This window comes from Callospermophilus lateralis, chromosome 5 (genome assembly GCF_048772815.1).
Source record: "Callospermophilus lateralis isolate mCalLat2 chromosome 5, mCalLat2.hap1, whole genome shotgun sequence".
Taxonomy (NCBI): domain Eukaryota; kingdom Metazoa; phylum Chordata; class Mammalia; order Rodentia; family Sciuridae; genus Callospermophilus; species Callospermophilus lateralis.
The window spans coordinates 59,794,979-59,821,979 of record NC_135309.1 but is presented as its reverse complement, the minus strand read 5'-3'; the positions used below and the strand labels follow the sequence as shown (position 1 = coordinate 59,821,979).

At 38.3% G+C, this 27,001-nt stretch overlaps 1 protein-coding gene across 1 annotated transcript in view; it reads right to left on the bottom strand.

Moving 5' to 3' along the window:
- The window catches only part of Megf10 (multiple EGF like domains 10), a 116,433-nt gene that overhangs the window by 46,315 nt on the left and 43,117 nt on the right, over window positions 1-27,001 (bottom strand). The window contains exons 5-7 of the mRNA XM_076855908.1: window positions 10,230-10,476; window positions 8,605-8,725; window positions 4,759-4,895 (exon numbers count right to left, since the gene is read on the bottom strand). Of these exons, the coding sequence (XP_076712023.1) occupies window positions 4,759-4,895; window positions 8,605-8,725; window positions 10,230-10,476 (505 nt within the window). The remainder of the gene's footprint in view (window positions 1-4,758; window positions 4,896-8,604; window positions 8,726-10,229; window positions 10,477-27,001) is intronic.

The window sequence follows — 27,001 nt, the reverse complement described above, 5'->3', positions numbered from 1 at the left end:
CTCCCAAGCGGCTGGGATTATATGTGTGCGCCACTGCTCCAGGCTTTCGAAGGTTCTCATTATTTTTAACATGTAAGGAATTTTAATGAGCCAAGTCATCTAGTTTATTCCTTAAAGATATAAACTGTAAAGAAAGAAATATTGAGATTCAATGCTGTGACCCCATCAGGGTTTCCACTGAAAGCTGGCAAAATAACTTGACAACCTGTTGGTTTTTATTTCCTTGCAAATCAGTAACAAAAGGAGAAAGATAAACAATGTGAAATAATATTGCTTTCTCTTCTTACATGAATTTGAAGACAAACCAAAATATTAAGCTTTGGATTATCTGCATGACTCCAGCTTTGTTTAAAAAAAAAAAGCACAGTTCTAGAAGTGGTTGAAAGTGGTAAAGATATAAAGCCTGAAAAGTATCTGCCACCAAATTACAGGGAACCAGTGTGCATATTTTATCATATCTTGGCAGAGATTTCCTTTTCTCTGGGAAAACAAAATGCATAATAACAGGTTCTGACCCATATTTATGTTTTCATCTGTGATTAAACACACTACTAATTTGTATTATAAATACATAACACAGTCATTTGAATTTTACTTTCAAAAGCAGCCATCATGTCAACTTGGTTCTTTTTTTTTTTTTTTGTCAGTCTGTACTTGTGACAGCATCTGTTAATAATACTCAGGCCATCTACCCCACCAAGATGGCGGGAGGTCTTTCTAGAAGTAGACACTTTCCATCTTTTAAAAACTTACTATTTTAATTGCACCAGTTCAAAGGGCACAGTCTAATAATCCTTTACATGTATATGGGACTTTTTTCATCATGAAAATAAACATAATCATGGAGTAGCATTTCTGAATGGTTCCTTTATCTTAAGCTCAACATGTTTTAAGGCCTTCATACTGCTCTTGTGGCCCCAAACAGAATGAGAAAAACTCTCTCAGGAAACAATGAAAAGGGGAATACATTTTCTTAAGAGAAATGAAAGAGAACTAATAAATACTGACCAAAATAGAAATATAGAAATTTTTGATATCTACTTTTATTTATCTCAAATAATGCCCTGGAATTGGGAGGGATGAATAAGCCCTCAGTAGAATTACACTAATAAAACATGACACCAATTCCCAAACCAGTGGAGTCACGGACTTGTCTTGATGCCATTTTGATAATTGTGTCGCTTCTCATTGTAACTTGAAGAAAAGGAAGTGAGTTTGTGTGAGGGGTGGCAGATCCTCCTTCCTCCCTTGTCCTTTTGAGCACACTCCTCCCTAGAGTGACCAGAATAGTTGGGACAATCATGATTTAGTGTGAGAGAATCATGTTCCTCGTTTAACCTAGACTTAGAGGGTCAGCTGCCTGCTTTTCTGACATCTGGAACTGCTGCTCTGGGAGGACATCAAAAGCTCTGGGAAGGAGCCAACTCTTCCATAGTTTTAGTGACCGGAAAGAGCTCCTCCACTGAAGACCTGCCTTCCCTGATGCCTGGCTTCCATGTCTGACTACCTCCTTTCATCCACATTTATCTTCATGTTTAGGGTCAAATGGAACAGGCTTGGCAGAACTGCCTTGGGGCTCTACCTTAACAGAGTCCACTATTGAATCACAGATTCCTTCATCCATCCAACCCTTACTAAGCACCCATTATGTGCCTATGTGATTGCTAGGGTATCAAAGGCCCCAGAGCAATTCTGTGATAAAACCATTAACATGAGGCACACTTTCTTAACATCTTCAGAAGAACTTCTGAGAGGATCTGCAAACATCCTCTCCTTCACTCTTAACTGACTCCCCCACATTACATTCCCTCACCACAATATCCTCCCGACCTTTCCACAATCCCCAAAGCCTCCATTTGGGTATGCCCCATGCAGCTCTACCAACTGCAAGGTGCCTGTTTGGCGGTATTTTGCTTCCCTGTGGCTAGGAGCCTGTCCCCACATCCTGAGAATGCTTTGCTGGCCACTGCCTGTGGTGGGATCTGCCCCTGGAGCAGCAGCCATCTGTCCTAACCTCAGTGGTCAAGTTACACTGACTTCTCAAGTCAAGCCCCTTGAGGTCTCCTCCCCCACACCTCCTGTCACAAACTGCCCCATAGCCACTCATTGTTTTTCTTTCACAATGACAAATATGCTTGTTGTCATTGTGGTGGGTATGTATGTTCACTCTAGAACCCAGGTGGGGGTAGCCCCCCCCCCTCCTCTCTATCTTTAAAAAAAAAAAGAAAAGAAAAGAAAAGAAAACAGGAATCACACCATCATCAGCCGAGGTGCCTTAGAAAACAGTAGTTATAAGGGCAATAATTCAAGAAGCAAGCTCTATCATCATTCCTTTCTCTCTAACTTTTGTCTTCCTTGCTTTTAAAATTTACCTAACACTTAGCTATTACTTCCTTCCCCTATATTCCAAATGAGTGTGAGCTCACTGATTTTGTATGTGTACTGTTTTTGCTTGTCTTTAATTTTAAATTTAAATCCTTAAAGGACAATAAAACAGTTACATTGGAATTTTTTTTTTAAAGAGAGAGTGGGAGAGAGAGAGAGAGAGAGAGAGAGAGAGAGAGAGAGAGAGAATTTTTTAATATTTATTTTTTAGTTCTTGGCGGACACAACATCTTCGAACCCGGGCCGCACCCACACCAGGCGAGCGCGCTACCGCTTGAGCCACATCTCCAGCCCCTACATTGGAATTTTTAATGACCAAAAAATGTGACATAAAATATTACTTAGGGTTCAGCTTGGTCTTGTGTCCTCCCTCATTTTTCTATAATAAAATGTTACCCAGGTCCAGAAATTACCCAACAACTTCATCTGCCTAAAATATTTCCTAGAACTAGGCTGTTGGTCACAAAAAAAACATTCTGAGTAGACCAATTACAGGTTATAAAATAACTATGTACTAGGTGTCAATAATTCATAACATCAAATAATTAAAGGAAATATATAATTTATACTAACAAAAGGTTTTTTAAAAGCTTTTAATAAAATTAAGTTGATACTACTAGCAAGAATACTTAACAAAAATAGGGACTAAGGAAAAAAAATATGTAAGCACAAAGAAGACAATTTACTAACAACCAATAGCAAACATGCAATTACACTGAAGCCATTTCTAGTAAAATTAGGAAGAAGATGAGAATTCCCAAGTTGACCCCTATTTGTCAATGCTAATTCAGAGGCTCAAATTCATGCAATAATTCCAGAAAATGAAATGAATCACTATAAATATTGTAAAAGGCCAACTTAATCTGCAGATGACCAAATTATACAACCAAATAATTTTAGTGTTTACTAAAAATAACATTAAAATTAATTTAGAAGTTTGGCAGGGTGACTAAATTATAAAGTAAATATTCACAAGTGTTTTTCTTTATCTAGAAATATTCAATTAAAAACTGAATTGGAATTTTTAAAAATTATACAGTTCTTAGAAATATACTTAATCAGAAATTTCAGGGTGTATGTGGGAAGGGAAAAAAAAAACAAATAAACCCTACTTACTAAAAAAGTCATGAAATAGAATGTTAGAAAAAAAGAGGGTGGGGAGAGGCAAAAGGGATTTTTAATTCACAGGCATCACAAAACCCGTGACAGCTAATTTTATACAGTTCACAGACATCACTTAATTATAACAACAATTGTATGTATCAACTGCAGGACTGTCCTGAGGCCTGAAGGCTTTAATGTACTAACTTCTAATTTCATTCTTATGATACCCTTAGGGTAAAGTATGATTACGACTTGAACATTACAGATAGAGTCATGTCCAAGGACACACTGGCCTAAACCCAGGTTCCACTTTTGTTCTTAATCATTATACCCTTCTGCCTGTCGAGTCTTTTCTCCAATTTACATACATATCCAGTAAGCTTGAGTTCCCAGTCTTCCAGGATAAAACAGACCAAGAGCAAATCAGAAGTAGGGTGAGCAAAACCCTGAGGTAACAGTTTAGCACCTACACAGGAAATGACAAACCATGGTGCAAGAAACACCTGAGCTAGCCCTTGCTCCTATTTCATGTGGGTCAGAGAACCCTGGAGTCCCAGGGGTCTTACTCTATCACCACCACATGGTATCACATAGTATGATGACTAATATTCTTAACAGAATGGCATATCATGGAAAGGTAAACTTTATGCTTTTTAAAGGTACCTAAGTATACATTCCATTTTTAAATCAATTGATCCAAAAATACTTAAAATGTAAATGGCATCCTGAACACTCAATTTTTCAGAATAACACATTCATCTTGAGTTCTGAATAGCTGATATTTTATGATCTCTCTCTCTCTCTCTCTCTCTCTCTCTCTCTCTCTCTGTCTCCTTTCTCCATATTTCTCTCTGGGTTTCATTGTTATTGTTATTGTTATTTTGTTTTGTCTTGTACTAGAGATTGATCCCAGGGGTGCTTTACCACTGAGCAATCTTTTTACTTTTAATTTTGAAACAGGGTCCCCCCTAAGTTGATGAGGTTGACCTCAAACTTGTGATCATCCTCCCTCAGCCTCCTGAGTCACTGGGATTATAGTCACGAGCCACTAAGCCCATCTTCTCCATTATCTTCAGCTCATTAACTGTGATTCAGTTTCTGCATGTTGAATTAGGATAAAATCTTTCAAACACATGAATACTCAACAGATGCTTCTGGAATCTTATGTAACAGTTAGGGACACATGGTTCTGAAGATGCTTCCCAGACACTCCAAACTTTTCCTCCATGCCATTATGAATAGTTGGAGAAATACAAGAGTGTCCCTTACCGTTCCCCTGTGTATCCTGGACTGCAATGACATTGGCCTGTGGCAGCATCACATGTCCCTCCGTTGTGGCACTGACATTCTTGGGAGCAGTTCTTTCCAAAGCGACCCTCAGGGCAAGGCTGACCACACACTGTGCCCTGTATTCAAAGAGACTTGGAAAATTAAATGGGCTTCCAGCCAGAGAAGGATGGAAGGAGGGAGAAGGAAAGAGAAGAAACAGAATGGGAAGGAAGGAGATAGGAACCGGGCTGCAAGAAAATTAAAGAATATTAAAACACATAAACTGATCATCATCTCATAAATGTTAGAAATTTTAAGTGGGCTTATTTCTTGGTAAGCTCAAATCTCAAGGTACATTGTAAGACAGCAGAATAGTAATCCTAAGAAAAATCCATATTTAAAACTGAAGCCTCAGATAAAGTTACGTCAAATTATTATGACAACCTAAGGAATTTATAAATCCTCCTAAGTGTTCTTCCTTGTGTCTTACATGCACAATAAGTCAACAATACTTATTGAGCATCCGTTACATAAAAGGCAACATCTGGTGCAAATGGAATATCCAAATGTTTTACCATATGTTCCAGAGAAAATACACATCCTCACCGGCTGTATTTCTTAAAATCTAACAAAACATAAGTCTGAAATTTTATGTACCTGAATTAACAGCCACATGGCATAAGAAATACTTGCACAGGAATGAACCTTGGCATTTATTTCAGAAGAAAAAAGCTTTTATTTTCAGTAGGTTCAATGGGTACTTCTGAGCCAAGATCAATAGGAAAACTTATTCCCAGGAAGAAAAACTGAGAAAGTAAATTGGACATTTCTCCTTACCCTAGAGAAAATCCATCTTGTCAAGTACAATCCTTGTATTTATTCCAAATCTGTTTGGATATGAGTGATACTCTACTGAGAAGTCAAAGAAATACTCTAATATTTATACTCCACTTAACTACATAACTTGGTCTTGGAGCTCCTAATTTCCTGGGGTTACAGCTGGTGAGGGTATTTATTGGAGTTATAATTAGCTTTAATATCATATCCCCCATAACAGGGATTTTTCAATAGTTTTAATGGTCAGAAGCTGCTTTGTCCTCTCTCTTTCTCTTAAAAAAAAAAAAAAAAAAAGGCAGACTGTGAACACTCTGAAATTGGAGCCTAGCAAACACCAGATGGTTTTGTAAATGTTTATTCTGGATAGCATAAGAAAATACATTTCCTCTAACTACTGGCTACCCACAAAGGCAGTTGGTGTGCTAATTAAGTCTCCTCTGGTGGTTTCTAGCTATCTACAAACAGGGAAAGTTCTCCTACAGACACTTGGAACCGAAAAATCCTTTGAGAGATGATTCAAATTAGTGCTTAACTGAGAATCATCTATGTGCTGGGCATAGTGCTAAGCACCGAAAATCAAAGAAAAGTTCACAACCCCTAATTAATTCACAGACAGGTGTAAAAATCATTCTAATCCTTCTATTCTAACACAACACACTATACTTAGTGTATATTGGAAACATGACTGAAGGACCATGCTGAGGGTGGAGGGTCTGCACACGGTGAGCAGGTGTGCTGGTGTAAATCCTCACTACCCATCATGGTTCCACATAAGCTCCAGGGACCCTGTTGAAATCTTGTTTATGAATAAGGACTAATGTGAGCCAGCAGCTTTAAGAAGAACATTATTTTTATTAGTTGAAATATATGTGTATGTGGGGATAATAGGAGTTATGTGCTTACCTTTGAAAGATACCTAAAATGATAGAACGAATAAAGTATAAAGTTGGAAGCCCAGCCCCATACAGAGGAGTAAGAAAGTTGTTAAGGGAGGCAGCCCAGAGCCTAGAGGAAGTGGTGGAGGGCAGGCTGGAGGGGACCCTGAGACAGGGCCCACCTGTTCACCTGTGGTACACAATGCAAGGTTATGGTTACCACAATCCCACATCAAGACCACCCCAACTGAAAAGAAAAAGCTCCAAATGTAGAAACATTCGCATATTGTGCCCTTTGTGCACATATTGTTCATAATCAATATTCAATTTTCTCTTCTTCAAGATGAAGCAACCCCACAAACAGTATTTACACAAAAGTCCTAGGAGCAGAATGCCTGCAGTTCCTTATCCACAGAACTCTTGGGACACTGACGCTCCAGCAAAATCCTTCCCTCACCAAGAACCAGTGTTGGCAAAAGGCCAAATACAGGAGAGGAAAGAATAGAAGGAGCCAAAGATCATCTAGCATTTCTACCGTGGACAACTGAGAAAAAAGTGGTGGGTTTCACTCAGATTTAAAAAAAAAAAATTAGAGGTGGAGTAGTCTTAAGGAAGCCTTCATGGGCACATGACCAGTTTGAGATTATTTTCATTAACTTTGCAGGGCCGGCTGGAATGAGCCCCATATTCCTCCAGGGGCCCCCCTCTTAACCTCATCCTCAGGCTCTCAGTGAAAGCCCCCTTTATTCTGACTCATTTCCTTATGAAGTTTCTCTACCCTGAGCTTCCAGAATCAGACTTGGTCTGGCCTATTCACCATTTCTGACCCTACCTGGGGTCTGGTAGCCATGTATACTTGCCCCCGTGGTCTTGACATCTTGAGCTCTCCAAGACCTTCCTTGGGAGTAGACTGCCTGTTCTCTGTTCTATGCCCACAATAAAGAAAATTTTCAATTATCAAGCCTCAGGTGTCTAACATGAGAGTGACAAATACATATCTGGGCTCAGGGCAGGGAGATCAAGATTTGGGGAAATCAGTATCTAATTTTTAAAGTTTTGGGTCTATATGAGATTTTTGGATAGGGTTCATAGTAAGAGAAGAAAGAGAAGACTGAAATCTAGGAAATGCTGTAAATAAGTGGTATATAAAAGAAGAGGAACTAAGAGACCATTAGTAAGAGAAGTAGGAAGGGGAGGGTGAAGAGGTTAAGGAAGGAAGACGTGTGATCCACGAGTCAAAGCTCTGAGAAGTGAAGCAGGGTGGGAACAGAAGAGTCCTCAGTGGATCTGGCAATTAAGAAGTCACTTGAGATCTTTGCAAGAACAAAGATCTTTGCAAGCTTCTGGGACCCTTGTCAATGATAGGAAAGCAAAGTGCTCTTTTTACTCAATGATTAATGAAGGAAACATACATTGGTCATTCATACTTCTGCCTTCGAGCAGGTATATGCACAAAGCACCCCATAGAGATGAGAACAAATGTTATTCCAGATCTCAGATGAGTCTAATTGGCAATGCTCTGATGTTGTGTCTTCCACCTAGCACTAAGCCTGTGAAATTGCTATGCGAAAACAGGGTCATGGTCAAAGTTTGGGAAGTGTCTTGAAGCATAGCTTCCCCCTGTATTATTATACCAAAGGCTCTGAGAAGTTCTATAGTACTTGGTATCTGGAGGTACACTTGCTTTACCCTTGGGTGTCTCCAGACTTACATAACCAAATTATGTAACACTTTATCACATAACATTTAGAATAATGTTCTCAAAGAACAACAGCAATCCACAAACCTAATTATGGAAATGACTATTAAATAACTCCAGTGTTTATCAGCTCTCACTATTGTGTGTGAGACCAGGTATTTGTCTCCTTTTTATCCTTAGGGGAAATACAGGACAGATGGCTGTTATTTTTTTCCCTAAGGATCCTTAATGTGCTTCAAGTCTAGGACTAAATCACCTTCTGCCTTCTCTGGACTAAAGAATTTGAGTTTTTAAATGAATAAGTAATTCCAATTCTGGAACCTTTAACCATCATTGCTACTTTCTTTTGCACTAATGTCCTCCACAGGGTGTTTGCTTGAGTGTTCTGGGTCGGGTGACTTTGGGGGGTGGTGCGGGGGTTGAAAGGAAGCTCACCATCCAGCCAGAAGGGCAAGAGCATTCTCCAGTGACGTGATGGCACACTCCTCCATTTTGACAGGGGCATCTCTGCTCACACTGTGGGCCATGTTTGCCAGGAGGACAGAGATCTTCACAGCTGAGGGATTAAAGTATAACAGAAGACAACATTATTTACCCAACAACATCATCCTCAGGTTCACAGATATAACAGCATCCAGGACCCTAAAACCTACAAACTTTCTCCATTCAATTATTATTCATTAATTCATTCCAACAACATTAATCATATTGGCTGACATATCTTTGAGGGGCCACCCAGTCCTTCTCTTATTTGGGGATACTTTCTAATGAAACCTGTTCAGTTCGAGGGAAATCTGTCCTGAGAGCACCTGGAAGTAAAATGGCCAAACATGCATTGGTGACAGGAACTGTCCATGAAACTCTTACAAAGAACTTGCACTACAGGTAAGTCTACTTTTGTTAGTGTGTTTGTTCTAACCTCAAAGATTGTAGAAATATTTACCCATCGACCTCTTTGGGCACATATTGTTCATAATCAATATTCAACTTTCTCTTCTCCAGACTGACAAGTGTCCATTCTTTTAACCTATGTCATAAGGACCTTCTTCTCCAAGCCTTTGCTTTTTTTGCTCTCCTGTGAAACCACTCCAAGTTTCATACACCCCTATTCAACTGTGACCTTCATGAAAATCCATAAAAGCAATGTTACCAATTAAATAGTGTGAGCTGATCGTCCATTCTTCTGAAAATCAGGGCTCTCCAGGTTATTGCAGTTTTTTTTCTTTAGTCCTGTTTCATAGACATTGCCACTGCTGGCAGGAAGTATTTACCTAATCAGCTGCATTTTTTCCAAGTGTTTGGTTTAGTGATTTACAAGTGTAATTTTCTCAGTAAGGAAACAAGGTTTTTCTCTCTCATTTTTTTTTTCTTTTTCTTTTCTTTTTTTTTTTTTTGTGGCAAATTCTCTTATTCTGTTTGCTAATGGAAGCAAACTGAAAAATGCCTTTCCCACAAAATAAAGAAAGTAATGGGAGGTTAAGTAGTTATTTCAATGTTCTCCAGAAAAAAATAAAGTATTTGCATTTATTCTACATGGATGTGATACATATATCTTTATATCCACAAAGCAACATGTTTCTGTGGGTATTAAATAACCAAGTTAATCTTTTTATTATGAACTATTTGTCATAGAAAGTCCTCCTTTCCTCTTTTCTAAGATAATAAATCCACCCAGCTTTATCCAGCTCATTAATTGCCACAAAGAGCAGGACAACCTGGACCACTAACAGTCATCAGTATAAAGTGAATACAACTATGAGAGATTCAGAACAGAAACACAAATCTGCTACAAACGCTCACAAACATTGCCATTCTAACAACACCCTACTTTCACCTCACCGAAAGGGAAGCTGGGAAGCTGGCCTTAGGACTTCAACTAAGCTCTGATATTCAAAGCCAAGCAGCAGGATTACCTAGTGGTTATCTCCTTATCCAGGCCTGAAGTCCAGACTGGTCAGTAGCTATTCAGGCAGCAAGAGAAACCAGGCACAAGGAATATGATGGTGGCACAGCAGGAATGGAGAGAGTGGGTGGGTTCTGCTGAGCAGTGTGTCACTTACAAGGCTCCAGTGTATCCCGGTGAGCAACGGCATTCCCCAGTGACATGATCACAGGTAGCTCCATTCTGGCACTGGCATTTCTGGTGACAATCGTTACCATAGGTGCCCTGCTCGCAGCGGTCCTCACAGCGCCAGCCCCGGAATCCTGCAGCACAGTGGCAGGCCCCTGTGATGGGGTTGCACAGAGCCTTGTTTTTGCACTGGCACCGGCTGCTGCAGTGAGGCCCCCAGTGATCACCATCACAGGCTGAGGTTGGGGAGAAAAACAGAGGGGGGCATCAGAGTACAGATGGGGATCGTCACAAACTCTGCAGACAGTTTCTATCTATCAGATATATATCTATCAGATATATTTCTCCTTAGAGAGAATGACTGGCTAACCCCGTCACCATTCCTTAGCTGGGCACCAGAGTCCTGGCACCAACTCTTGGCAATATTGCACAAACATGCCTAGCACCAATTGAGCTACATCCTATCACTCCATTGCTTAAGGATCATCACATTTTCCAGTACCACTTCTTTGCCCAGGCTGTTTCCTTTACCCAGAGCGCGGAGTTTGATGTGGCCACAGTAATGAATGAATAAGCTGAGGAGGCTAGGGGTGTGGCAGCGAGAGCAGGCTGGCCAGACATCGGGGATTGATCTCAGATGGTGGCTTTTATACATGTTAGATTGGGATGTGGATTGCATCTCGAGTAAAAGCAAACCAGTAATCAAGGATTTTAAACATGGAGAGATGGTACAGATATGCTTCCTGCTAAATGGGAGAAAGGGCAGGAAGGGACTAACAATGAGAGGCAGACAGATGGAGCAGGGAGAACTTCGATAGTTCAGATCAGTGAGGAAGCCTGATCCTTAGATGACAGTGAAGAAGGAGAAGGGACCCAGGGCAGCTACTGGGGAGCAGAGTGACTCTGCTGCATTCTGGGTTTCTCTAAGGAGGAAACTGCCAATCTGCTTTCAAGGTATCAGTCAACATGTGTGTGATTGGGTAACACCAGCTACCTTCCAAAGAAACACAGAAAAATAATGGACTAATGTCTTTAATTATACTGACCTATTAAAAAAATTAGGACAAACCTGAAACTGAAAATGGAGAGCAAATAAAAATAAAACAGGTAAGACACAGGCTACAAGACAAAGTCAATGAGCACAAAAGGAGGAGTGGGAAAGGGGGAAAACCTCAGTTGCAAATATTCTAAAAAATTACAAAGGGAGTTGATAAACAAAACCTACTCAGTATGTGTTGCCCAGCCAGCGTTGCATTTATTTATTAATTAGATGCTATAAAAATCACTAGAAGAGAGGCACCCTATCTAGAGCTCTTAGGATAAATTGTTTTATGATTTAAAAAGTTGTTTCATTCCATAAAAATTTTGTAACTTCAACAGATCTAGAATGAACTATTATTTTAAAACAATAACTCTAGGTACACAGCAAACAACTCTTTAGAATTGCAGGATCCATCTTCCAATACTAGAGTACACCTTTGATTTCATAGTATCAAAAGGTTTAAATGAATAATTCTATTGTTAATCAGTATGGCTTTGGTCTCATTAGTATTTTAATAAACACACTTTAACACAATTTAAAACAATGAGAGAGAATTATTGAACCTAAAGCAGATCAAGAAAGCAATTACCTAAGAACTCACAATCTTCTTTCACTAAATAAGATTAGGTAATAATTCCAAAATGAGCTTTAAGCCCATTGTCATTCATATCAGTTGTTTCTTTTATTGCCTCTGGATAGGGAAACAGAACTTGGTTTTTAAATTGTAACACTTTTAATCTGAGATCTTAAAGGAAAAAAAATGTATATTTAAAAAAGTTACATGGTATGTTCCTTTAGGTCCTCTTAGCTTTCCCAAGTAGGGAAAAAATAGGTCCCCCACAGTAAATTCCATAGTCTTTTATAACCCATTTCCTGGTTCATCAATCCTTAAGAGTATGGGGGAAATCTTTCTTCCATGAAGACAAATCTATTATCCCATCTTGTAATCTTTTCCCCCTGTCTTCCTCACAATAGAGTTGACCCAGTTGATCACCAATGTGTGTATCATAAAGGATCTTATTCCCGATGCATGAGTGTAACCTTGACCCTGTTCTTTTCTAGAGTAAATACTGTTACTCCAGTACTTCTACTTATTTTCCAAAGGTTTGTTTATTTTTTGCTATTCTTCTGTGCTAAACCCTTCCCAAGGGTTTCATATCCCATATTCCAAGTTTTAGAACCTGAGATACTGAATTCGTACCCAACTGCTCCCCATGTTCAAGAAAAATTTGTTGGTTGACATAAAAGACAATGTTAGCCAATAAAATTACCTTGGTAAGAATACCAAGATCATGTCAAAAGCACTTTAAAAAATTGTATTAGTTGAGTCTAGTTATTTTCCACTGTGACATTACGATAAGAGTGAGCTCTGGACACACACATTTTATAGAATGTTTTATAACAGCAGAGTGGTAGAAAGAAGCAGTGAGGGGACAGAACTTGTCTCTCCTCTGCTTCATGACTCTTTTCTACGTCCCATTCAACAATTTCCCAGAAAGGCAGTCAGACGGAGACCAGTTCCAGCTTTATTTTCTTGGGATTACACACACACACACACACACACACACACACACACACACACTTCCTTAAGACATGTCCTCATGATAGAAATGAGTTTATAGCAGCAATTGATAATTATCAGCATAGAAAAAAGAGTCCGGGCCTTTTAAAGAAATATTATCACGCCGACATGGTTAATTTCTCGGCTATATCTAAGCACTCTGGCATGCTTTGAAGTGACAGCTTCCCTGCTTTGGGCTGTGTTTTCCTGAAAAGCCACTGATACACAGACCTCACAATGTGAATACTGTACATCAATATGAGCTATTCTGAGGGTGAAAATCCACACCGAGAAGTTTACAGACAAATAGTCAGGAAGTAAAGCAGGGAGGACACAGAAGCCTGGGTTGGATTCAGGCATCTCTGTGACTTCCTTTCCTTTCTTCAGTTGTTGTAGTTAACTACTTCAAAACACTCATTCTTAAATGTATTCCAGTGAGTTTCACAGTCTTCAGCATAAAAAGCCAGCTTTCTTCCCTAATTCCTAATAGTTCCAGGGTGTGCTGACTTTGTCTAGACAAGAAGCAGAATTTGCTCTTTATGTTAGTTCAGAATTTGGCCAATTATCCTAAGTTCACACACTATGTTTGAACAGAGAGTTTAGAGAAAGTCTAAATTCAAACAATCTGACATCTTTTTGTTAAGACTTTAATCTCAAGGGGCAGGATCTTCTCCGTTCTACAAGAGAAAGTGACTGGCTGGTTACTCTCAGACAGCTAGAAAAACTTAGATAACAAGGAAAGAGCTGGAAGATCCTAAAGGGAAAAAGAAGTAAAGGAACAAAATTTTGTTTCACATTAAGTTGAAAGGAGCCTAAATGCTAGTGAATGATGACTCATTTTCAGCTTCTGGTTTCAGCTCTTACTGTGCTAACAGCTGGAAATGGGCTCTCAGATGCAATATGCCCAGATTCATGCAGATGTTTCTAGAGACAACTTAATGAGGGTCTCAGACAGGCACAGACAGCTTGCTCTAATAAGCTCTCATAATAGGTCAGAAATAAAAGGAATTTTAAACTACTGTGTAGAATCAGAACTACATAATCCACGCTCCAACCCTTAGTGAAAATTTGTAAAGCATTGGATTCTGCCAAAACAATGAACTCACACTGGAACCCTTAGGGCTGCAACTTCCAAAGACCCCAGAAAACACAGGTCACATTCATTGGCTGAGCTGAGATTTATTCAGCTGAAATCTATTAAGTACCTGCAATGTGCCAGATAAGGAGCTTCACCTATGGTTCAACAGACAAGGATACACTACATCTCTAGAAGCTTTCAGTTTAATGGAACAGACATTACATTGTTAGGTAATAAAATACTGTGTAATAATTAGTAAGGGAAGGATATGGGTGAGACACAGCAATGATACTTAACCACTGTTGGTGCATCAGGAAAGCCTTCTCAGCTAAAACGATGCCTAAGCTGAGTCCTAAATGCTGAGTGTACCATATTTAGATAAAGGAAGTAGGGGTGTGACGGGATGAGGTCTGCTGAAGGCATTACGCTCAGAGAAAATAATGCATGTAACAGCCATAATGTCCGTGAATATCATCATGGACTTGTATGCAATTGCAATAATTATCATCTTTTATACCTGTATGCATAACAAAAAGAAAGAAGTAGAACTGTATTAAGTAGAGATAGTAGACCTGTCCTCTCCCTCTGTCAATCCTTCCCAGTGTTCCAAAAATAGTCCATCAACCTCTATCCTTTAGGCACATTTTTGAAATCCAATTTAAGATGTAATATATTTTCCCCTACTTATTTTGTACTTAGATCACAATTTTTATTTACGTTTGCCTGTTTCATATCTTCCCAGTGAAATTGAATTTCATAGATGTTAAGACACACTGACGGGGCTGGGGATGTGGCTCAAGCGGTAGCGCGCTCACCTGGCATGCGTGCGGCCCGGGTTCGATCCTCAGCACCACATACAAACAGAGATGTTATGTCCACCAAAAACTAAGAAAAATAAATATTAAAATTCTCTCTCTCTTCTCTCTCTCTCTCTCTCTCTCTCTCTCTCTCTCTCTCTTTAAAAAAAAAAAGACACACTGACACTGTTTCTTGATCTTAGTAGTTGTCAACAGAAGGTTTTGTACAAACACTTCATGAAAGTCACCTGGTTGACAATGATGATTGGATGCTTTCTGACTTCAAGGATGATGAACTGTGAAAATTTGTGCAACCTGAGTCATAAGTAGGATAATTATAATGTCAAGACCAATACAGTGACAATGCTAACCTTTCCCACCATGTAGAAACCAGCACTCTTAAACAGTACTACAGGAGAGTAAATAACCACATCCTTTTTAGAGACTTTTATATACTTTACTCTGGCAAAGTATTTCAAAAGCCTTCTGTCTAGCAATTCCTCTTTGGGGAATTTTTCTCAAAGAAATGAGTATATACATATGTAAAGACACTAACAACTCATAATAGCTGAATATCTAACTCATTAATAGTACTGAAGTGTTTCCACAGACTCTATTCTGAGCACTTGAGATGAAATAAGTCTCAGGGGCCTACATGGAATAGGTACCATTGTTTTCCCTGTGTCAGATAAAAATAAAAATTTAAAAATCAAGAACCAGGTGACTTGCTCAAAATTTTACAGATAATAAAAGATTGAATACAGACATATTGTCTCCAGAGTCTATGAATGAAGCTACTATATTTTACTCTCTCCAAAGTTGTAAGGATGTTTATCTCAGCACTGTTAATAACAAAAAAACAAACAGGAAGCAACCTAATTTTCCAGTAAGAGGGGGCCTTTGAAAAAATTACATGATCGTGCAACAGAATACTTTACACAATTAAAAGTTATATTATAGAAGTGTTATAGAGTGCACAAGAGTTACTGACAACCATGCATATTGAGCCAAATTACAAGGGAAAAAAAAGGTCTTTTAATGAGCATGCCAGGCTAGGAGCAGACTCGTGCCTCAAAGAAACTCCCCAGTACCTGAATTTGGTAAGTCCAGAGTTTATAAAGACAAAAACCATAAGAACTATTGAGGTACATATAGGTTAGAAATATCTGTTCAGACAAATATTTTGATTACATAAGAGAATGTTTTGATTACACATTTCAGAGTCATTTTGTTATACTTCAGGGCCATAGTCAGGGACAAGGGAAGATCCTCCTGTACTGTAAACATAAATACAGCTGTCAGGAGACTGAAAAGAAAACATTTTAAGTAAGCATACAATGGAGTTAGGTCAGAACAAAATGGTGTTACTTTGGTTCTATTTCATTTCAGAAGAATATTTAATGAACTGGAAGAATGTTTGCAACATCATAATTATACAAAGTAGATTAAAATTTGTATGGAAAATATTCAATTTTAGCAATGTATTAGAACGAGCCAGATAAAACTGTCACTAATTTAGGTTAAAAATGGCCAAATACAGTAATTACATATGGTTGGACCTGATATGCGGAGGATGGGAGAAAAGGAAAAAAATGACTAAGACAGGGAAACAGTGGGACACTGAACATTTGCACAGTAAAATGGTACTACTGGGTATCTCTGTGTCTTGAGATTATGCTTGCATTTTCTTTCATTCACTTAGTTTAACTATCTTCTAAATGTTCTACAATAAGTATGTAGAAGAAAAACAACTGTACTAATCAGCTTTCCATTTCTTTGACCTGAGATAAAAGACTTACCTGAGACAAAAAACTTAAAAGGAAGAAGGATTTATTTTTGGTACACAGTTTCAGAGATTTCAGTCTATGGACACTGACCTGTTGCTTTTGTGAGTATGGCAGAGCATCATGGCAGAAATGTGAGGCAGAGGAAAGATGCTCACCTCATGGAAGAGAGAGAAAGAGGAAGAAGGGCCAGAATAACAATATCTCCCTCAAGGGCATACCCCCAGGATTCTCACCTCCTTCCTCTAGACCTTAGCTCCTCATTTCCATCACCTCCCATTAAAGCCATCAGTTGTGGACTAAGCCTTTAACACATGAACTGTGGGGGACATTTAAGACTCAAACCAGAACAACCATCAAGAAGTTGTTTTTTTTTAAATGATTCTATGTGCTGAACATTTATATCATGACAAGATCAGTGCTTCATGCTTTACACACCTCTTTCTAGTCTTCCTGACATTTAAAGCAAGATGAGACTCTTCATCACATATAACACAAAGAGAATATTTAGGATTAGAACATTTAGATAAAATGTCCCAAAATGCCCAACTAGCAAGTGGTGTTATCAGTACCTAAACACAAGACTTTCTGATCACAAAATAACAAGTTCTTTTCATGAGGCTCTTCTATAATGGGAATACTGAAATTACATTTTGTGTAGATAGAATATCCTACAATTATGTTTTTGCCCAACATGATCCATTAAGGCAGAGCAGCAGATGATACTGAGCAAGACTCTGTGATTAACAATTGACTTTAGGAGTTTAGGAAGAGTTTAAGAGGACTGAAAATAGAAAGTTACTTTAGAAGTGAGAACATTGAACATTTATCAAAGGAAAAATAAGATTCAGGATATGGTCATATCTGAAGAGCTTCTTCAAGTTGGTAAGAATTTTATGCAAACAAACAAACAAAACACCTGAAAGTGCACTGTGAAAATATTACTGAAGCTCTTAGTTTTAGGAGCATACAGACCTGAAAACTAGGCCCATGTAACACCTGACACACGAGCAGTACTCAAGAAATACTTGGTAAGTGAATAAAAGTGATTGTGAATGTAGAGAACTGCAACTTTTCTAAGCAGAGAAGTCCATAAAATCATTAATAAAGATTCCAGGTATATTTTCCTCTCCTAACCTATCTCAAACCCTGAGCCCAATTCCATGTAAAGAATATGGGGAGGGGGTATATGGAGGTACGTGAGTTGGGGAGAGAATTTCTGAGAGATATCAAGTTTCTAATGTGCACCACGCATTATTGAAGACACTACAAAGCTATGTTATTTAAATCTTACAATAAACTCAATGAGACAGGCATAAGTATTACAATATTTCCATGTGCAAAATAAACTCAGATGGTAATTTGCTCAAAGCCCCATAGTATTCAAGTGGCAAAGTGAGAGTTCAACCCAATCCTATCAGTGTGGTGCCTCCAAAGTTGCCATCTGCCCCCACACCATGCTGGCCATCCCAAACAAATGGTGGACACCAAATGCAAAATTAAAATTAGTATAGATTGATAGTTTCTGCTGATTTCCAAAGGGGAAGATTCTAGAACAAAAGCCTCACAGCTGAGACTTAATACTTGGTTGACTAAAATGACAATTCCCAGGCTTTAAGGTATGTTAATGAGAATAGTTATGACAAAAAAATATACCAACAAGTCCACAATCACATTTGACATAAAAACAAATAAACAAAAAACAGGCATTGGGTAGTCTTTGAACACATGTAAATAATCTATTAAGTCTCCTGCCTTCATGTAGACAAAGGGCAATGAAAGAAGCATAATGAGAGAGAAACAGAAATGCCAAACTGAGAGGCGCTCTGGAGGAAGGAATAAGGGCACGCTAATGCATTGTCTCATCATCCAAGGATTCCTTCAGCTCCAGGGGATGAAATCATTTTGGCCTTAGGTGATGTCTACCTCCAAATTCACCTTGTTATAAAATCCCTCAATCACTCTCTGGCTCAAGGAGAGGGTATAACCACTGAACATCAGACAGACCCAGGGCAGGCCAGGCCACATGCACTTCACAACTATGGAAACACGGGCAAGGCTCTGACCCTTGTTATAACTAACTTTATTTTTATAAAATAAGACTGGTGGAACACACTAATGATACAAATTGCCCTTGTTGTTGTGTGTGGCACAGCACTGATCCAGTAGCAGCAGAAATTTTATTCTGTGGTTTGCATATTAAAACATTCTACTCCTAGGACAATTTCCACCAGCTGTAGATGAAGCTGGAACAAGAAGTCTGACATTGGCTTTTATTATTTGTTTGTCTTGCATCAGTCATTCATGCCAAAAAGAATAACTTGTTTCTCACAATGCAAATTTCAAAAATAGAGTTACTAAGTAAAAAAGCAATCCCTGGACCCCTCATTTACTTTTATAAAGGCAACCAGAAAAAGCTCAGATCTGCAATGAAACTTAGCACTACCTCACATCCTTTTTATAATTTCCAATTAAAAATTGGGTTTGGAAATACTCCACTTACTGATGACTGTATGTCCAGCAGTATAGGCTTAGACATGGGGCCCATATATGAAAAAGGAGGAGAAAACCAAACACATGAATTTCTTAGTAACCCCCCACCTTAGTGTAAAGAATAGGTTGTCATAAATAAAATTTGGGAAATTCTACCAAATTAGTGTTCACCAAACTTTAAACTGCCTTGATTTTGCCTCAGCTTATCTGTGCCCTGGTTTACCAAGTAAGGCCTCAGAGGCAACCTTGAAACATGTTCTGAACTACATGATGCTTCATTTAAGTAACTCATTCTGAATTACAGAGAGCAAAACAAAAGTGCCTAGTTCTGTATTGTTGTGTTAGATCTAAACAAATCTAGATGAAGTGAATAGGTCAGGATTTAGTTTTAATAATTCTGAAATCTAAGCCTAAATGTAAAATTACCTGGGGATCAGCAACCTTGGGGATACATTTTCACCATGACCTTACAGGTGGATGACATACTGAATCTTAGAACTCAGGCTTATCTGGAGAAAGAGATGTCAGCTTACAATATATGACTACCCTCACCAGGGTTGCTGTTTTACATAACTAAGGTCATGGGTGCCCTAACCATGCAAATCTCAAGTATCTCTCAGGACATATCAATGTCTGCATACTGACTTGAAAATTGTTTACATGAAGTTTGGCCATGGATGCTCTCCATTGACTTTAACAGGAAAATCCATGACTACAAGAGAAATTAATAGGAGAGAAAATTCAGCCCTTAATCTTCTAAGATCCAGGCAAAGCACAAATAAGTTACTTTAAAAATTACTTCTACAGAGTGGGTTTTTTTTTTTTTTTTTTTTAAGAAGAGAACAAAATAGTTTTCTGCTGTCTCAGAAGATAGGAAACCAGGGTTCTTCCTGAAACACACACCCTTTCTTCTTAAGCCTCCATCCTCAGGGTCTTTTATCTCCCTATGATTTCATTCCTCGTGCTTCAGGCTAACAAGGCTGTGGTGTGTCCTTCCCTTTGTTAACACAGAAGAAAAGACCCTCATTCAAAACATCAAGCGCTTTAAAAATAAAACAACTTTGTAAAGCTTCTCCATCCATGAAGAAGAACAATAAAAATGTATTTTCCAGATCCCCTGAAAGCACTAAAACCCCATGTCCTTCACATGTCAAAACCCTCCAAGAGCTGACAGAGTGCCAGCAATCACCACGGACAACCACCCAGTGCCATTTAGGTTAATTTCATTCATTGGCTGAAAAAGAATCTTTATTCTTTGTTAAAAAAAATGTTTGTTAAATGAATTTCAAAGCATGAACTGTCATTTTATAACATCAGTGTAGGTTTAGCTCAAATTACGAACCAGAAAAAAAAGGATGTGAGATGCTTGTGGTTTACAGCACCTAAATATATATGTGGGTGTCTCTCTATGAAAGCATATTGATGACCCTAGATCCTACCAGTGGTACATAAAATTCTCAAGGATATAAATTATGAGCTAAGATTAAGTAAGGATTTGGGGTATTACATTTATTCATTGACATCAAAAGAATAACAACAACCTTGGGAGTTGTTACAGGATGACTTGTTTTATGAAGTCTTATCCTATTTGTATTATTTTGCTTGTTTATTGTTTCATTTTTCTCTTATTGTTGTAAGCATCTCCTCTGGCTACTAATCATATTTACTGAGCATGCACTACTTGTCACTGTAACAGAGACTAACTAGGATTTTCACAGTGAGATCTATCATTTAATAACATGCTCAGGGTTCAAGTGCACATGATTTGAAGAACACAGAGGACCTATGTCTATAGCACCCTTGGACACAGAGGAGGGAGAAGAAAGGGAGAGAGGGTTTCCTAGAGGAGGTAGGGCTTGAGGTGAGTATTGAGGTATAAGGATTCGAGACCACTGTGGTGCACATACTTACCACCTTCATAACGATTTGCCTAAAATCCCACGGTAAGTAAAGGAGGCCCTCAATGCTAAAAGGATGATTTGAAACTTTTAACATAGTTTTTTTAAGAAAAAATTAGTCTCCTGAATACAGGAGACTATATATAATATCATGACAAAGGCCCAGGCATCCACCACTGAAAATTAACTGTTATGAGCATCACTGCATCACTGATTGCCAGAAATAACACACTGTAGAGAAAGCAGGCCTGGCTTCCAGTTCCTTCTTAATCCCTTCTCTAAAGGTAACAATGTCATGGCTTTAGTCTGTTTCCTTCTAGTCTGAGGGTGTGTATCTGAGCATGGGTTCAGAAATAATACATGGAATTGCCTATGTATTTATTAGTTTTTACCTAAAATACATACGGGAAAAAGCACATCACTGTGCTTTTTCATCTCCCAATACTGACACATCTACTAATATAGTAGAATGTTAGATAGCAGTTCACTATAATGGAATATTACCTTTAATTTTTCAAATCAACCTGTTGGCATTGAGGGTTTTGTTTTCTTACTGTGGGATTTTAGGCAAATCATTTAAGGTCTCTGCCTTTAGTCTCTCATGTCCAAAATAAAGATAGTAAGTATTTGCATAATGGTGGTCCTAGATACTTAGCCTTCAATACTCACCTGAACCCCATCTCCTCTGGGAAGCCCGCACTCCCTCTACTCCACAACTATTGCCCACTGTACAGCATGTCACCATATTAACAGCCTCACAATACATTTAGCTATTACCCATACTTGGTCATGTTATTCTATGTCTTCCTTATTACAAACATGCAAAGATTATATCCTCCTCCATACATGTATGCAAGGATTTCCCTAAAGTATATACAAGAATTATAAAGAGGGCTGGGTCTATAGCTCCATGGCAGAGGCTTGCCTACCACATGGGAGTCACTGGATTCATTCCTTAGGACCACATTAAAATAAAAACAAAGTCATTCTGTCCATCTACAACTACAAAAAAAAGTTTTAAAGAATTATAAAGAGTTAGAAATAAAATTGCTGGATTGTATGGTGCACACATACTAAAATTTACCCAGAAGAAAGCCAAACTGACATCTAAAGTTCCTCAGACAATCTACTTTCATGGGAGTGCTATATGAAAACTTCCTTTCACAACCTTACTAACTCTTGATATTTTTAGACTTCTTAGCCTTTGCCAACTAGATGGTGAGAAATAGTATCTGTTCCTTTAATCTGCATTTCCCTGGTTATTACAAACACAACCATGTATATGTTTATTAGCTAATCAGGTTTTCTAGCCTCTGAATTGTCTTCTTATATCCTTGGCCTATTCAAAAATAAAAGGGATTTTTTTCTTATTAATTTGCAGGAGTTTTTTTTTCACATTTTCTGTATACTAGTTAGTTATTTTATGTAGTACAAAATTCTATTCCCAGTCTCTTGCTTCTATCTTTAAAAAAAAATCCTTCTCTCTTAAAGAAATTTTAAAATTTGATGTGGTCTGAATAGTCTAAGAACTGACTTACAGCATGAATAAATCTGTTTATGTAGTACTAATTTTACAAAGTAAGGTTATTTTTTAAGTGGCTGATTTTCTTGAATGTATGAATAGAATATTTGGATTAAATACTAGGCTAGGGTTCAAATCAATTCCATTAAAATGTGAACTTTCTTTGAAAGTTCCCTCCACTAGTTTTGTGCAATGACAAAATCATTCAGTTTTCACACAATTTTCACACATTAGTTCAGGGACCAAGAGGTATGCTCTTATAACCTCTACCATTTAACCTAATAGATTAGTCTTTATAAGTAAGATTAAATATTACCATTTTATTATTTTCTATCCTTTATTAGTTTCATGCATCTTAAGCACATTTAATTTGCTCCAGGCTCCAGGAACAAATGTTCAAACTCTTTGAAATCAAGTAGATTTTCTAAGAATTAAAAGATGCTCTGACTATAGAAAAATAATGGATGATTAGTTTTTTTAAACAACAACAAAAAAATTGCCTCTAAGGAAATCTTCAAGTATTAAAAAAAAATTCTTTGTCACAATCACACACAATAAGGTATCAGCTATAGCCATGAAAGAGAATGAATTACAAATAATCTAGAAAATTTAATTTCAGTCAGCTGACAATATAAACCTCTATGACAAGATGAACGTGCATCCATTAGAATCAGCTGTAGCCTAAACAATATGAGATGGGAAAAAGAGGGTCGACAGGATCATCTGAAGAGCATCATTATCTCATTCTAAACAGAGGAGCCAAGAAGCACATCACCACAGCCAGAAAATGGTTCTTACATGTTTATATGCAAGAAATTATTAAGATTTATGATCTAATATTTCTGTTCTTTGTATGAACATTTTTTAAAAAAGTGGGCTAAGTTATTCCCTGCTATTTATTTGATAAAAAGGAGAGTCTAAAAATGTTAATGAAATTCTAGTCATTGCTATGTGATTTGGAATAATTTGTAGCCTGAATTTCCTTGCCTAATTTCTCACTGTTCATACTGCATTTGGGTACAAATGAACAACTAAGTTCTACATTGTCACACAAAATCCTCATCTTGAAAAGGAATATGCAAATGTTTAGATGGCAAAATGTTAAGCTTTCTCCATTCACATAATAGTTGACTTTCAAACAAACTTCTTCATCCTGTGATCACCATTTCAGAAGTCACACTCTGCATGAGTAATATCCTTGATGCTTACTCTACCATGTATTCTCTCCTATATGTGAGGAGCTCCGATTTCACATTTTCCTCCACATTCATGAAAACTATCTGTTATATTTGGCTTAGCTTCTACAGTTTTATTTCAGCTGTCAGTTTGTGGGCAAGGACTCTCCTGCTAAGTCCCCAGGATGATTGAGCCTACTTTGCACAGAACCGGGGTGAATCCCAAAGCCAAGGAGGCCGCGCTTCTTAAACCCACAGATGAAAGGCTTCCTCTTCTGCCCTTTTTCTTTCTTTTTTTTTATTTAGTTTTTTTTTAAATTAATTTTTATTGTTGGTTGTTCAAAACATTACATAGTTCTTGATATATCATATTTCACACTTTGATTCAAGTGGGATATGAACTCCCATTTTTACCCCGTATACAGATTGCAGAATCACATCAGTTGCACAACCATTGATTTACATATTGCCATTCTGGTGTCTGTTGTATTCTGCTGCCTTTCCTATCCTATACTCCCCCCCTCCCCTCTCCCCTCCCCTCTTCTCTCTCTACCCCCTCTACTGTAATTCATTTCTCCCCCTTATATTTTCCCCCTTTCCCCTCACTTCCTCTTGTATGTAATTTTGTATACCCCTGAGGGTCTCCTTCCATTTACATGCAATTTCCCTTCTCTCTCCCTTTTCCTCCCACCTCTCATCCCTGTTTAATGTTAATCTTCTTCTCATGCTCTTCGTCCCTACTCTGTTCTTAGTTACTCTCCTTATATCAAAGAAGACATTTGGCATTTGTTTTTAAGGGATTGGCTAGCTTCACTTAGCATAATCTGCTCTAATGCCATCCATTTCCCTCCAAATTCTATGATTTTGTCATTTTTTAATGCAGAGTAATACTCCATTGTGTATAAATCTTCTTCTGCCCTTTTTCTAGAAGACCTTGGGCTCCTTGGTCCATGACTCCTGCAAAGGCTTGGCCAGTTTGTTTCCAACCTTCAGTTCCTTGATTAAGCTGAAAGAAAGCCCCTTGAAAGAAGAAGCAATCTTACACATTTCTCATATCTCGTTTTTATGTTCATTACTGTTCCTGGCACATTTATACCTTCATTCTTTCCATCTGTAAATATTTACTGAACATTACTGCATGCCTCACACCATGCTAGACATTGAGATAGCTACACCACAGTGAACAAAACAGACAAAATTCATGTTTTTATGTGGCTTACATCCTGGAGGAGAAGACAAACCAAAAAGAAACAAATATTTTCAGAGAGCCATTTGGAACAAGATTAAAGAGGAGATGTGATAGAGTCACAGGATGCTCACTGTAAGTAGAGGTCAAGGAAATCTATCATGGTGAACCTTAGGCTAAGCTCTAATTGACCAAAGGAAGCCATGCAAGGCTCTAAGGAGAACAGCATTTGGGGCAGAAGAAAGATCAAGAACAAAGGCAAAAATGAAACTCACGTGTTCCAGAGGAGGGAGTCAGAGGCTGTAAAGCAATGTGACATCCTCAAAGGAAGGAGGATGGGAAGGAGTAAGATCATGCAGGGCTTGGTGGATCATGGAGATTATTCTAACCTTATGGGAAATACTGGGGAGTTCAAGGAGGAAAAGCATCATGCTCTGGTGCATATTTTAACAAGATCACTCAGGTCTCAATACAGAAAACTGACTCTAGTGGGATCTGAGGAAGAAGCAGGGAGCCCAGCAAGGAGACTATCATCATCACCTGTGGAGAGATGATGAGATGATGTCTTGGTTGGAGTGGCAGCAGTAGACATGGCGAGAAGGGATTTAGATTTGGTCAGAATTTAGAGTTAAACCAAAAAGATGTGCTGATAAATGAATATTGCACAAAGTTAAAAACAAATCAATAAATGATGTGGAGTGGAGTTAAATGGCTTGACAGTCCAGCCACTGCCTACAAAATCACTAGCGTGAGTAATGTAAACGTCTATAGTATTTTCACTGTGCCAGAAGCAGTATAAGCCAGACATGAATTCATCGGGCTTGGATATCCATGACCAGAGGTTGGAAATAATGAAAAAAGAAAAAAACATTTCTATCTGGAGAACCTCTTGGCAAACACCTGTGGACAAAGAAGTACCAGCTAATGGTGGGTGTGTCCTGCCGAAGACAGAGATCCACAATGATGTCCCAGTCTTAAGCATGTGAGAAGAGAGGCACAGAAATATCACAGAAAGGAGAGCAGCAAAGATAGGGTTGAAGGAATGGGGTGGGGCCTTTTTCTGCCCTTCCAGGTAGTAGAAAGACAAAGCCAGAGCTTTCTGTCTATGACTTTCAAACTATTTGGACAATCCATCATTGAAATGACCTTCAGGGTGGTTCTGATGAACCATTCTTAGCTCCATTCTTCCAAACCTATCATCAGTGTCTGCCCCCTCCCCACCACACCAGGGAACCCAAATGATTTCCTACTCTTTGATGCTCCAATAAGCTGATTTCTAAAGTCATTTTGACAGGGCTTTGGGCATGTTAAGGGGTAGCTGTGGGGACATGACTTCCAGGGTCTTTTCTCCTCAGACGACATCGATCCCACTATTGTGTCCAAGCACTAGATCTATACAGCAGACCTTACTAGGGAATGTCAGCTCTTGGTGCCTTACAATTTCTGACTTGTAATACATTTCAAATGGATTCCTTTACCCTAATACCCTGCAGGCAAAGTCTTATTACTGACTGCACAACGCACAGCATGCCTTCTTTATACAAAAGGTTATCAGTGTTCCTGATGTTGCACCTGAAAAAGCTGGAGATAGTCTTGCCTCTGAGGCATATTTTCACCACTTAGAAGGACCAGAAATGCTGTTAGTGACCAAATAAAAACCCAGTTTGGATTTGCTAGACCAAAATTAATTTCCCTCTTTGCCTCTATTTGGTACTAATGTCAAAAACAAAATGCCTGGGGAATAAGCATTTGAAAACCATTTGCTGACTTCTGACTGCTAGAGGATTTGGGACTCCCCCATCCCTGCCCTATAGCCAGAGGAGAAATAAATTTCTCTATAGACACTTAGAACATTATAAATAGGATTATATAGGTTAAGAAAACAAATATGTTATTACTACTCATATAAAAGGTCCAAAGGGTTTCCAAAACAGATAAAGGTCTCAGGAATTATATATACATATCCATTAAAGTAAGTCACACATAAAACCACTTCCTTGAAACAAATTGTGATTGTAATCTGGCTCAACATTCTTAATATTATAAATGAGGGAACTCCAGATTGGTGCTATTATTAGTTCATCATCTCTAGTGTCTCTCAGAAGGTTGATTTTTTTTTCCAGCATGACTATATCATTTTATGTCCCCTTAACAACGAGAAACGGTTCTCTGCATCTTTACAAACATGTGACATTGTTATTATTTTTTATTTTGCCCTTGATTTT